Source organism: Myiozetetes cayanensis, unplaced genomic scaffold (assembly GCF_022539395.1).
Source record: "Myiozetetes cayanensis isolate MyiCay16 unplaced genomic scaffold, myiCay2020 scf1, whole genome shotgun sequence".
NCBI lineage: Eukaryota > Metazoa > Chordata > Aves > Passeriformes > Tyrannidae > Myiozetetes > Myiozetetes cayanensis.
This window is the reverse complement of record NW_026086604.1, coordinates 105,411,635-105,425,956: the sequence shown is the minus strand read 5'-3', so window position 1 is coordinate 105,425,956 and position 14,322 is coordinate 105,411,635. Positions and strand designations below refer to the sequence as shown.

General features: G+C 43.8%; 1 protein-coding gene across 1 annotated transcript in view; it reads left to right on the top strand.

The window, feature by feature from the left end:
• The window catches only part of LIMD1 (LIM domain containing 1), a 32,873-nt gene that overhangs the window by 13,228 nt on the left and 5,323 nt on the right, over positions 1-14,322 (top strand). Inside the window, exons 3-7 of the mRNA XM_050317671.1 lie at positions 8,583-8,650; positions 9,950-10,012; positions 11,410-11,540; positions 12,687-12,738; positions 13,439-13,507. Of these exons, the coding sequence (XP_050173628.1) occupies positions 8,583-8,650; positions 9,950-10,012; positions 11,410-11,540; positions 12,687-12,738; positions 13,439-13,507 (383 nt within the window). The remainder of the gene's footprint in view (positions 1-8,582; positions 8,651-9,949; positions 10,013-11,409; positions 11,541-12,686; positions 12,739-13,438; positions 13,508-14,322) is intronic.

Sequence of the window (14,322 nt, the reverse complement as noted above, 5' to 3'; positions counted from 1 at the left end):
CTCTGCATGGCCTTCATGCACCACTCGCTTGCTACAGGGCTTTGCTGCCTGGCTGGTTCTGATTCATCAAGCCTCTCTGCACTGTGGCTGCTTGACTCATGATGCCTGGGGTGGTACATGCCGTCCTGCCCTGCGCTCAGGGAGGAAATGTACCCGAGGGGAATCCCCCCCTTTTGCAGACTGAAGTAATTTCCCAGTCTCACAGACCATCAGCTGCTGTGGGGACAAAGGACACACAGCTCTGTCGTTCACCCAGGGAGAACACATGCCTCTCTGCAGGTTTTCTGTCGTCTGTGTCGCTGCAGTAGATGTGATGAGACCATTTTATCTGCCAGAAAAATAAATATTTGTTTGGACAGTGTTGCCTGTCCAGCGGAAACTCTGGTTTCTAGCTAAAAAGTAAGTAGTGCTTTTAAGGTCAAGTGGAGATCATCTTGGACACCATCCAGAACAAACTTGACTTTGAGAAGGCAAGGTTGCTCATGATTTCAGTCCTAAAATTTCTGCTCAGATGGAACACTGACTATCCTCTACTCCAATAAATAAAATATACAAAATTACCTATTAAGGTAAAGCATATTGTCCTCCAGATATTTATAACCACTGTCCTGCTGTTTTCATTTTAGGGAGGATTTCTAATTTTGCTTGTAGTTGGATTTCTTTCCAAATGTGTGTTGGTTTCACTGACGGAGAAAACCAAGAAGGTCTAAGAAGCAAGGGGTTGGGGGGGAGTGATACCTCATAGTGCCAAATTTCCTCCACTCTTTGCTTCCCAATACACATATGTTCAGAGATAAATGATAGAGCAATTTGTTGAACAGAGCTGTGCACACATTACAGGGTTCAGTTGGCAGGAAAAAAATGTACTGTTTTATCTGAGCCCATGGCATGTAATGCAGAAAATTTGGCTTAGAGGTCAAAACAACAGATTTAGAATTATTACTTTGGCATAAACGTCTCATTTATCTTCTTGTTTGTTACAGGGCAGAGGCACAAACAAGGCAGCCTTTTGCAGAGAGGGAGAGCAAAAAAACTTCAGGCTCTTTCTGCAGGATTAGTAATAAATGATATTGGCATTACAGGAGGGCCATGAAAGTAGGTTAAAAAAAAAAAAGGCCCCAAAACACATACAAGTGTTTCCTGCAAGCTCAAGGTGTCTGTTTCCGTCTTGGGTTTTGGTTGGTTGTTTTTTTTTATTTTTCAGCTTGTTGGACAAACACTTGTAGCTGTCAAATGGTTTGTAAGATGTTAACTATTTAAGTTAAATAACTACTATATACCTCCTCAGAACACAAAATATACAAGTGTTTCAAGATGTTATTTACTGTTTAGGAGTAAGGAGACCTTATAAATTATCTTCATTTAAGGAGACAGTATCACTCTAACCTAATGGGGTGTTTTAGTGTTTTCTCTAGGATTCAGCCAGGCTTATATCTGACTGCCACAGGTTGTCTGGAAAACAGGCCTTTTTAGCTCTCCTAGCAGTGTAATTTAGAGCATAAGGGACTTGTACTTGAACCACTTAGTCCTCAGAGGAAATCTGAAAGCTAAAAAAGTGCAAGGGAAGTGTCAGAGATGACTGTGAAGGAAATCAGAAGCCAAGGAAGGAAATCAGAAAGAAAGAACTGATTGCAAGGTGGTTTGAAGGAAGGTTTGATGTTGAGCTGCAACACAAGGGCCAAAGTGAGGACCAGATTTTGGACCCTTACTGGGGAGAGCTGGAAACCTTGCACGTTTGCCAGATTACAGAATTCAACCTTTGACATGTCAACATCACTGCACTAGTTTATTTTCTTTTTAGTTTTTGTAAGCTCAGATTAATTTTGATGTCTGTGTGGGGTTAACAGGCTGCTGTTGTGGTGACAGAGCTTGAAATAACTGTCTGCCTTTTACCACCCTCTGGGTATATATATTTTTTATTCAGTATTTCACAACATAGTTGTGTTTAGAGGTATCAAGAGTCATTTACTGAACTAGGTAGCTAAGCTGTTGAAGCGGTGTTCTCTGCAAGCATAGCCCTCTGCTTGGACTAATTAGTCTTGCTGCAGTGATTATAAAGCATGGTTACTTAGAGCAATGCAGTTCTTGTTGCCTTTGGGCTAGTTGTTTTGAATAAGCATGTCCTGAATTGCTATGTAACTCCTGGAACAACAAGGCCCTGGTTTTTGTTGGCACCTCTGAGTAACTCTACAAGCAGAAAGTCACCTTATTCTGCACGTGATTTAATTCCAGACAGCAGGATAGCCAGCCTTGCCAAGTGAATTTCCCTGAGGCACGTGCATGTGCATGGTTATCTTCAGATGCAGAAACTGCCATCTCTTCTAGTGGAGGCAGAATTTACTGCCTTTCATTGGATATAAATTCACTACTGTGCTTCAGAAATGTGCAGATTTTCAAAGTGGAGAGTGCAAAGCATTGCCAATAATCCATCCTCAACCTAAATTGCTGCTATGCTCTTGCTGTCTTTTTATCTTCAATCTCTGAGCTCACTGGTGAAAAATTCTGTTGTTCATAAGAAGTGCTTGCTGTAGAAGAGAAAAGCAGGGCAGATTTTACAGAAGAGTGACAGTACTTGTTCCTCTCCTCGACCAGATTTCAGGGCAGCAGTGATTTGGGGTCTGAGCTGAAGGGACTTTGGCGTGGGTCAGGTGTCCTCTGTAGATATCTTTGATGGAAAGGTACAAGTGTTCAGCTCACACAAGGGAATGCAGTCAGGGACTTACAATTTGCTAGTGGTTTCAGTCAATTGCACGTGTTGTAGTGCTGGATAAAAGTCTGAAATCATTAGGACAATGTGATAAAAAAAGTTGAAAACTTTAGTGGAATACAATTTCAAATCTTTCCAGTTTTTTATTTTATAATGTCATCTTCGAAGTACTGTTTTCTGTTAAGAACAGGCTTAAGATTAGTCATGATGTAAATTTCTTAGGAGGTTTCTTACAATGGTACCTGTGAGTAATTTTCTGAGTAGTGTCTCAGCAATCACTGAGGCCCTTTCCATACCTAGAGAAATTTAAAAATGCTCTCTCATGTAGTTTCGATGTGAAGTTACATTCACCAAGATCACAGAGATACCCTCTTTCCTCCTTTGAGGCCCTGTGCATTTCGATGGCAGTCACTGGGTGACAGGGTGAGAGGCCAGCTTTAATGGCCACCTAGTTTTGGTGCGTTTTGGGGAACGGGGCAGGAGTCCCTGGTGTGATGCACAGTGGCTGAGCACTGGCCTGAAAAGCAATTACTCATTCAGGGACATCCTGGATCGTAGCACCACTTTGTCCCAGGGTGACTGTATCTTACCTCTGAATTTTGAAGCTTCTAAGGGTTTTCTCTAAAAAGAACTCTTGAATATCTTCCTGCAACGGTTTGCCACCAGCACAGCAGAGCTGTTGCTCAGTTGTGTGGTGTGCTGTGGTTTTGCAGTGTGTTTCCCTCTGGGGATCCGTTTTTGCTCACCAGGGGTTGCATTGCTGTTAGCGGCAGCTGACCTTTCTTATGTGTGCCAGAGCATATTTTCGGCTTTTTCAGGCATTAGATCTTTTTCTCAGAGTTTTGTTTTTTTGGTTGGGTTGTTTGTTTTTTTTACTGCCTGAAGTGTATGGTGAGAGCACAGAGGGTTCTTTTTGCAGTCTTACGGTACAGCTGATGTAGTTAAGAGACAGACTGAACATCTTACATGGTAGTGGAGCTACTGTGACCTAGCACAGTTTCTTCTCAGAGATATCCTATCCTCCTGCCCATGTTTTCACCATGACCGTGGTCTGTCCTGGGATGTCTGCTGGTTGATCACAGTCTGAGCTTACCTGATTTTGAATAAGCATGGAGGATGTGCAGGCATTTAAGGGACCCTTTTGTGCAGGCCCAGTTCAAGACCACATTCATTGGAAGTATTGACACTTCTGTGTCAGCCTCAGTGCTGCCTCCAGCTTTAATGGTGGCCAGCAGAAATGGGACAGATGGCAGAAATTAAGTAGAGCTCTCTGATACTTGGCCTGGTCTGCAGTGCATGGTAGGACACCATACTGCCCTGCCTGTCAGCAGGGTATCCATGGAAGGCTCCAAAAGCACACGTGCTGGCCAGGAACTGGTGGGTCTCATGTACTGAGGGCATCAGGGACTTTTGAATGGTAGGGAGGAGCCAAGGTCTCTGGGCTCTGGCTGCACCCATTTTACTGCCTGCAGAGTGTGTGTGGAGCAGAGCAGGTTCTTCAATCCACTTGTCCTCACAGATTTACATGGGAAGAATGAAAACTGGGGGAAGGGCTGTAGCTTGAGCCTGAGTCACCCAGGACTGAGGAGGAGCTTCTTTCAATCAGAAATCGTATGTCCAAATGTATCTCAGATTTCTGTGGTACTCTGAAAAGGACTGATTTTTGTGACGACAGAGGCCCAGGGCTGTCAGCGTGTAAGGGACTCAGGAGCAGCTGCCAATCAGCAGTGATTTTTGCTCATCTGCTGTGCAGATACCACAGGGTGTTCTGTGGTGCTTAGATAAGGGATAAGTGAGGTCCTCACACTGCCTCCCTAGCAATGCAGGGCCCTGGTTTTGCATCCTCATCCTCTGGATGTGGCCTTGCACCACTGTAGGCATTTAGAGCTATCTCTTGTCCTTAAGCATGGGTTTGTGATCCCATTGTCCTTTAAATAAATAAATAAATAAATAGAAAAGCAGCTTAGAAAGTTGAGTACAACTCCCCAGCAAGTAAATGATGCCTCTCCCTAGACCCTCCTTGGGCCAATGCAAGTCCCTGGTTAAACCCCTCCTCTGTATGAACTTCAAAAGGAGAGAGGCATCAGCATCCTGGGATTGCTGCCTGATGCTGCCTATTATCAGCTGCTAAGCAAAGTGTGTTTATTTTAGCACAAAGGCATTAGTGACTGAGCTTGAAATATTTTGAAATTGGTGCTGAAATGACCTTGAGGTCATCCTGAAGGTTTCACAGCTAAACAGATTAGACAGATGTGTAAGGGATGAGCAGTACATAAAAACTCAGGGCTCAAACACTCTGTTAGAGAGATGAGCAAGGTATCTTGTAACAACAAGTGATGACATTAAGGTTAAAATGCCAAAGAATTTTGATTGTCTGAATTTTATCAGGTGCAAGATTAGCTAAATTCAGGGTAAAGTGAAAGTGAAATACAGTCAGGAACCAGCAGTTTAAGACATGTTGTAGAGCAACTGATCCTGAAAGGAGCAAGCCATGCGTTAATAGTCCCGTGTTTTTCAAAAGATATCCTCTCTGTAGTCTTCATGATGTATATTTAAAGTAGGCAGTGATCAGTATGTGATCACTCATATGCCATTACAGTTCTTAATCCTTCCTTCTGGTGAAAATACAACAGCATCTCTGTGCTCAAGTGAAACCTGTGCCAGCCTCTGCAGGCACAGTCAGAAGTATTGCTTTTGAGATGGACTTGTTTAGTTTAAGGTCCTGTCCCATGGCAGGGAGCTCAGCACAGGGACAGAAGCCACTGCCACCCTGCTCTGTGCTGGGGGGCAGTCCCAGTGCTGTTTCTTTCACTGCTGTGGCCGCAGACAGAACATGCATTTCCCAGCTCCACTGGGACAGTCCCCAGCGCAGCCTGGGGAAGTGAGCTTTTCCTGCATCTTGCTTCCCCAATTGTATGATGAGAAGGTACTTCCTCACCTCAAAGACACACTGGGAGAAGTCCGTTTCTGAGTGGGCAGGGAGAGGCTGAGAACAGCAGAGGAAGACATCAGCTCTGTTTGCATGCACTACTCCTAGGGTGGCTGCAGGAGCACCTGATCGCTTGTGGTTTTTGCAAATTTCCTTTTACGTTTCTGCCAGGGGCTTAAAGAGAGTCATGGAGAGGAGATAAAAATAGTTAAAATGCCCACCTCTTCCCTAAAAAAGGTAATTAAATCATCCCTGCCCTCCCTCAAAGTGCTCTTGGTGTCAGCTCTTCTGCACAGAGTCACGTAATGCCAGCTTACAAATCCTTTATAAAAGACGTTTATCCCTCTGCTGAATGAGCTTGCAGCAGGAACCCAGACACAGCACGCTGGCAATGGCACCTACTCTGCAGGTCTGTTGCCATCAATCTTAACCTGCTAATGTCACAGGGTTAAAAATACACTGGGTGCAGAATGGCTGGTAAATGCTTTTTTTGTCACTGTGGAAGAATGATGTTGTGGCAGTGATCCAAACCTCCTCCCTTCTGCTGGAATGGCTGCTGCTCGTGCACCAGCCAGGGCCTTTTCCCAAAGAAGCCTCTCCTCATTCCATGGCACCATGTGTATGTTTCTCCTCACCACTCTCAGCTTGTCTTTAAGGAGAGACATTGCATGAAGGTGGAAAGTCACTTGAGCACCTCCTGTTGCACTAAACGGAAACTGCAGAGCCCACACTAGAGCATACTTTAAATCAAATGTTTTTATTTGTTTTTTTCATTTTCAGGAGAGCCAAATACCAATGTTGTATTTAAATCAGAAGGAGATTTTCAGGAGTACTTCTTGCTGCATTAGGCTGGTTGTTAAATTGCTTAGGACTGTTCTTGACAAGGCTGCTGCAAATCTCAGATATCCCCATGCCTCTCCCTTCTCTCCTCAGAAACTGGGACTCTGCAACTGCCGGTGAATGAACCAGGCTTGCCTGTGGACAGGCAGACACACGGGAGGGGTTATCATACAAATACACGCCCTGAGTTATGAGCCACAATGATAAAGTCTCCATGATTAGATACTTTAAGTTTTGGGCTGAGTCCTGTTTTGGTGTCAGCAACCTTGGCAACATCAGGGAGGGTAAGAAAAATGAGAGTGGGATGCTTTCAGGTTTGTCAGGTTTTCTTGCATGTACTATCCAGTGGTTGCACTGGTGCAAGGATGGGCTGTTGCCCTGGGTCATCTCTGACCTCCAGGTTATGGGGTTGTCCCCAGCAAGGATTTGAAGAGAATGGGGACCAATGAGTGTGCTGGGGCCGTGTGCTTTTGACTCCTACACTGCCCAGTAAACACAGGACTGAGCAGTGCCTACGGTTTAACCACCGAGCTCCTGCACATGCAAGCCAAGGCTTGTTCCTCTACCTGTCCTCCGTCTGGCTCGCTGGCTGAAACCTAGGCAGGGCACTAAGGGCTGCTGGTGAAATGTTGGTCTTAATTCACTGACAAAACTTTAGAGCTTCCTCGGAGCATATCCATTTCCCAAGTCGTTTCCCAGCCTGAGAGTGCCCTCTGGCGTATGCAGGAGACGATAAAGATTGTAGTTTACTGAAGTGCTTTTCCTTGGCTTCCTCCTTTTCTTAATGCTTTGCAGCCAGCATGGTTATTTGCCGAGGGCTGCCGGGTAGGTGCCTGCCATAAAGCACCGAGATGTGACCCCCAGACCAGGCCCACGTGTTGTCCACATTTATACACCCAGCAGCTGATCATCACTTTTTTTTATTGGTACTGGCCATGTGCAGCATATAAAGCAGGAGGCATCTGGGCCACAGTGTCTCAGATCCAGTTTCCTTCCAAAACCAGCCTCCAGCAGGTCCTGCTCAGGCTGTGCCCAGGCAGTGGTGCTTCCCCTGCCCTGGGTGCTGTCTCCTGGCACACGCCTGTGGCTCCAGCACAGAACTGTTGCAGTGCTAGGCTGCATTTCAAACCCCGGACTGAGTAGGTTGATACCTTAGAGTTTTGATGTTTTGATTTTTTTAATTTTGTAGATTTTTTTGGTAGTCTTTTTTTCCCCACAGCCATTTAGGCAACAAGGTAAACTGGGCTTCAGTGAGGTAGGAGCCACTTTTTGTAAGCAAACAAAACCTAGCCCTTTTCTCTTGGAGGAAGGCAGGGCTTTAGGAGTGGTGGTGGCGTGAGCACACATTGCCATAGTTACATGGAACTGAAAACAGACGGTGAACGTGAGGCATAAACACAAAAGCTTCAGTAAAATACAAATCTTCTCCATATTTAGAGTCCTTTCTTGGAAAAACTTTGTCATCTTGTCTCTGTTACGACATGCTGATTTAAAAAAAAAAATTTAATGGTTTCAAAACTTTCTGTTGGCAGCTGCAGAAACGAATGTGCTGGTAGATGGCAGAGAAGCCTATAAGTGCTCTAGTGTTGCACTCTGCTGGGGACAGAACAGGTGGTCAGGGATTGCAGTGCCTTGTCTGGCAGCTGCTGATTGAAGGCACCTCATAGTGAAACAGCAAGGGTTGTGATGTTTTGAGGAATTAAGTCAAGCATGGGTCACTCTTTGCGTGCCCTTTCTGCTTTCCTCCTTGCTTGTCTCCTGGGGTGTTCTCCAGCGTGAGAAAGAGTATCCTCAGTCTTCCCAGAGTTATAATGCATGTGATAATCTGCCAGGAGGTGGTCCAGGCTTGCAAAGCTACCACTTTCTACCCAGAGGTGGGACTGTCGTCTGGATCAACTGGAATTCATCGGCCACCACCAGTGGAAGAGGACATGGGGGCTGGAGTCTGGAAAGACCCATGCTGGGGTTGGATGTGCTTCTCCAGCTGTGTGGCGGCTGTCCTTGGATGTCTTTATTGTTGTTTGCTTCTCAGCAGCCAAGTTTTGCTGACATTTTCTCCCTGTTCTCTGCTCACTTTTCTTTTATCTCTGTGGTTTTTTCCCTTAGGTCGAAAGCTGAGAGGAAAAGCCTTTTATTTTGTCAATGGCAAGGTGTTCTGTGAAGAAGATTTCCTGGTAAGCCTCCAGCTGACCCTTGTAATGGCACATCTCAGTGTCCCCAGCAGACATGCAGCCATTCTGCCTGTCAGCTTTGCCTGTGTTTCACATAATTCTAGTCCAGCATCCTGCCTGGCCCTTCTGCTCCAACATTTACCCAGAGCCAGCGCCAGCCATGGTGGCTGCCCACATGTGGTGCTGGAAGTATCCAAGTGAGAGGCTGTGGTTTTGTGGTGCAGAGCCCCTGGCTGAAGCCATAATCTGTTGTGATGGCTCCTTCAAAAGCATGTCTCTGTGGCCATATTGTGGAGGCAGGAGCAAGATAAATGGCTACAGAAGAATGAATGAGTGAATTTCCCTTTTCAGTGGACTGGGTTTGCTTGGGCAACTTAATGGACATCTTTCTGTTGCCCTCAATGGATTTTGTGTGATGTAAATGAGCATGAAGCAAACCCACAGTCCTGTCCTTGGCTAGTGGAGATAAAAAGCCATATACCCTTCTGCTTCAGAGTCCTGATAGATTAAGCATTTACTGAGACTTGAAAAAGTCATATTTGCCTACTTATTGGTGTAGTCTAGTGATTTCTGTCAGAGACAGGTGAGTTAACCTTTGCTCTAGTCAGTATATCTACACAGGCTGAAAATTAAAAGATTCATTAAATCCATCTAAAATATTTCATTTTTCAAATTTGCACTTCCACCATTCAGACAGATGATGTCCTGTGCCTGAGGTGCATGTCATGGACACTACAGACAGTTCCTTACTGATAGATCTCAGCAACAGCAGCAAAAAAGTTGCCAAACTCGATTGTTATCCTAACAGGGAGCTGGGACAATACCACTGACCTCAGAGAAGCTTCAATAGCACTATAATGGTCTAATCAAAGGAAGAATTTGGCTTTCCAAGCCTATATATACGGATATTGTGATATGAATGTGGGATAAACACAAGTTGGTTCCTGGCTTGTAGATTCACGTGGTGAAATAAGCGTGTAATAACTCTTATTAGTAAATGCCTTATTTGCATTTGCATTTATGGTATTTACTTTTTTGCTTAATAAACTTAAATTTCAGACTTGGAAGTTATGGGAACTCATACTCCTTCTGAACATGGGCAGTCTGGTGTGTTTATAGAATTTCCTCTGGGGACCCATCCACACCTTCATATCATGAAAAAAGCATTGGGAAGTTTAGCTTGTGTCAGGAGCACGAAAAAAGGACCAATAACATATATGCTAATAACCCCCCACAACACACTGTTGTTTATGCTTGAGTGGCCTTGCGAAATTTTAAGCAAATTCTTCTTTGTCCTTGCAGTATTCTGGTTTCCAGCAGTCAGCTGACAGGTGTTTCATTTGTGGTCATTTGATAATGGACATGGTAAGTGATAATTGCTTTAGGAGAAAAAAACTCCCACAGCTTTTTAGAAGAATGCATCAAAAGCAACATATATTCATATCCAGTACTGTCAGTTATCATCTGGTAGTCTGCTTAGTGTGAGATTGGTAGCAGAAAGGAAATCCACTAAGCCTTTTGTTGATTTTTTTCAAGGAAGTGAAGCTGGTACCCTGCTGTGCCTGGTGCAGAGACTTTGCTCCGCCTGTTTTCAGTGCCTGTTGAAAAGCAGAGCCTTGAGCTCTTTCATCCCCTTTCAGGCTGCCCTGGACAGTGTATTTGAAATCCCAGCAGTGCTCCCTTGCTGTGAGGCATCAGTGCAGCTCTCTCAGCCTCTCTTCACATGTACCTTCAGGATGAAGCCAATTCCTTGTCACTTTTGGTGGGTGCTGATACTCTGGAGAACGGGTTTGGCCCAGAGTATGTGCTCCAGACCTCAGTTCAGATCTGCCCACATCCTCCAAACTCTTCTGTAGATGTGTGGACATCTTGCTGAAGCAGGATTAGGCAGGTACCATCCATTCCAGATGAGCATGGAGTGGGTAACAGCTCAGGGGCAGCATTTAGTTAGAGGTTGTTCAGGGGGAGGTTGGTGTAGCTGGTGGTGTAACACTACAGCTGAGGAAAAGACATTAGGAATTTCTGGTTCATAGCATGCCTCCCAAGATTTTTCTAATGCTTATCATTAATTATCTTTTTTTGCCTGCTTACACTGGAAAGCATTAAAATTGGAAAAGGTATGTTGTACTCAGAAGTCTGATGCCTCTGCTGATGGACCATGGTATGCCAGGTAGTAATTGCTACCCCCAAGGGTGAATTGCAGCTGTTGAGTTGAACACAGTTTCCATAGTCTGTGCTTATTAGAAAGCCAGGCTAGTGAGTACAAAGCTCTGCAATATCTAAGGAATTATGAAACCTAGCAATAATATTTTTTCAGCCTCTCATGGAGAACATGAAGATATGTTTCCATTCTGTCAGGCTGGCAAATCTTTCCTTGTGATCCTGCTAAGTGTTCTCTACCTGTTGGCTTCAGAAATTATTTTGTTTCCTTTAAATTCTGTCACTTCTATCCTTTGTCATGCTAAATACCTTGACTGAGTCTGTAGATTGTTTTCTTACCCATGGTAATAATTAATTTCTCTGGAACCAAGTGTTGGTTCCAGAGAAAATACATATTGATATGTATTTCCAGAGAAAAATATATTGACTCCAGCTGCTCTCTCCATTCTTTTTAACTGATTTTTCAGAAGAGGTGGGGAAAAAAGACATGGCCCTGCTGATGGATATGTGGTATATATTGTCTGGTGTAGAGCTGTGTGTTTGTAATTTTCACCTTTATTGGCTATTCACATGCATTTTTCCTCTCTCTTGGTTTGTTGCAGATCCTGCAGGCTCTAGGGAAATCGTATCATCCAGGCTGCTTCCGATGCGTGGTCTGCAATGAGTGTCTGGATGGTGTGCCGTTCACTGTAGACTCTGAAAACAAAATCTACTGTGTCAGAGATTACCACAAGTAAGGATCAAAAAAACAGAAGAGATGTTCCAGTCAACAATCTAACAAATCCTCCAATTTAGCTTTTCAGCTGGTTAGGAAGTGCAGATCCTAGAGGAACAGGGTTAGAAGTTTGAGGATGGGCCTAGACCCTAGAAATTCCCCATTTCTCCTCTTGTCCTGCCCTTGACCCCTGTGTAACTCTGACGAAGTCACATAACTCCTGGGCTTCAGTTGCCCCTTCTGTAAAGTAGAGGGAATGAGAAATAGTGCTCATGAAGTGTTCAGTGATATACAGAATCAGTGCACTTCAAAGTAAGCCTGCGAATGCCCATGGAAATCAATATGAGTTGCTTTTTGAGTAGCTCAGGGGCTCAGTTCGACTTTTAAAGAATCACCAGTGAACCTGCAAAGCAAAACGAAACTAAATTAAACAACTGATAACACTTTAAAAATCACTTTAAAACACTTTAAAAATCACTTGTTGTTTAGACAGTAAAATAAAATTGACTGTGCTCCTAGCTGGTAGTTATGATATTAGAGCTGCATATATTTGAGTCCTTCTGGCTTGCTTTGCTCCTTGCTCTGTTTTCTGGGCAGGGAGAGTATTAAGTGTCGCTCAGGCAGCCCTTGGAACCCTTCTATGTTGTGCCAAGATTAGAGTTGTTATAATCTTGTTGCCAAGATTAGTGCCTCTGTGTGCCATTGTTGTTCTGAAATGATGCATATTTCCTTGTGATTTAATTTAATTAATTATTGTGTTATAAGGCCTTAAAGAGAAACTGTACAGTCACACGATACTTTCTCTGAGTTTCCTGCCCCAAGGTTGCCACTTCTTTTGATGTGTTTTTCTGGGGATGGTCCTGCTCAGTTTCTCCTCATTCTCTTTTCCAAATCTCTCAGTAGCAGCCAAGAATTTTACAGGGGATTTTGTATTTTTCCCGGCACTAAGTGTAAAATGTAAGTTCTACTTTTGCCTGATTGAGCAATGTGTGCCAAGCGTTACTTAAAATCAATGCTAAAGTGGATTTATGATCTCAAGATGCAAAGCTTTCCTGTGGATAAGTTATTTACAGCTGCAGCTTTTCATTTTATTATCGAGAACATACAGGTCTCTCTTTTTATGCTGATCAATAACTTGCCTTCAATTCCTCATTGCTCTTCCAGAGTTTTAGCTCCAAAGTGTGCAGCGTGTGGACTTCCCATTCTGCCCTCTGAGGTGAGAGCCCTTTATTCCATATCCCCCTGGGGAGGGAGCATCATGTCTCAGGTCTTGCTCTCTCTGACACTTGACCCTGTATCAAGATGCAAGTGTTTGTGAGTGGGGAGAGATGGTCGCTTCCTCTGGAGTGCAGCCTTTTGACCTAAGCTCATACGCTGTTCTTGAGATGTGACCCTTCTTCTGCTCAATAGTGAAGCCTATTCATTCTGGGCCGGGCTGCTTTTTTCATCTCCTGCAGGATTATGCTGCTGCTAGTTTAATGTTAAATATAATTTTCCTTTGTGTCAGTAAATGCTGGTGGCACTCATCAATGACCTCTGTGAGATCCCGCTGGGACTAACTCATTTTAATACTTGGAGGAGATGAATCTTGGGCAAAACTAATTTAAAATGCTGAGAAATGTGATCTGTTGAAATTACCAAATCATTAATGCATAATTTGAGGTAGATGTTACTGGTAAACAGAAAGAATGTTACCTTTCTGGTGTTATCCTTTTAGAGGATATCTGTAGTCAGTCAGTGGTGAAGCTTTACTGTAAAAATAACTGCAAGTGGCAGGATTTATTTGTGTTCCCCAGCCAGCCACCCAAATGCATTTCCTCAACATTCATTTTGTTGCAGGAAGCAATCTACAGAGTGCATGTGTGTGATCCTGGCTGTAATCCTTTGTAATTTCTGCTTTGCTCAAATGCTTACAGGGGTCTGATGAGACCATTCGGGTTGTGTCCATGGACAAGGATTACCATGTGGAATGTTATCACTGCGAGGTAGGTCAGAAGCTTTCTTGGGAGTGGGTGCTTCATAGTGATAACTACTATTATTTTTAAGGTGGAAATAAATCTCCTGCCTTCCAGTGGAAGTGGATGAGCAATTCAAACTTTGCGTTGTGTGACTCTTTCTATCAGTGGCTGAAAAATTTCCAGTTTGAGGACAAAAGCTTTTGCAGCAATGTGTTTCAGCTGCAGTTTAATTTGCTATCCATAAAGTTATGGGCAAAGAGTTAGTTACTGCTTTTTAAACTTGGCAGTTTTTTTTTAATGAAGGAAGCATGGTGACTTACTTAGGTTTATTGCTGCCCTTCAGAAACCTTGAGCTCCAGATCTCATTAGTGTATCTGATTTCCAAGTCAGATTGTTCAAAAATGCTAAGCTGATGACTTGATCCTGTGAGGTGTAAGTTACCTTCACTCTCATGGGAAATGAACATGTCATTGGGAACAGACAAAGGATATGGCTGCACGAAAAAAAAAAAAAAAAGAAATTCCAGGAGATGCCAGCTCTTAAACACCATTTGGTCTCCGTGCAGGTCTTCCAAGAAAGCCTTCATACTTCTGTGCTGTATATTAAAATAAATAGTTGTCTTCTCTCACTCTGCTCATAGTGGAGGGACAAGAGGCCCTGACTCCACAGGCTGGTTTCACATCAGTACAACTGTAATGTGAAGAGGTGAATCCTACCTGAGAGTATAAGGAGATTATGAGCACATTTAAAATATGCAGGGTCACACCTTGCCACAAGATAAAACTTATTCAGTAAAACTGCTTAAGACAAATTGCCCATTGCGATGCCTGTGCCAGATGTTT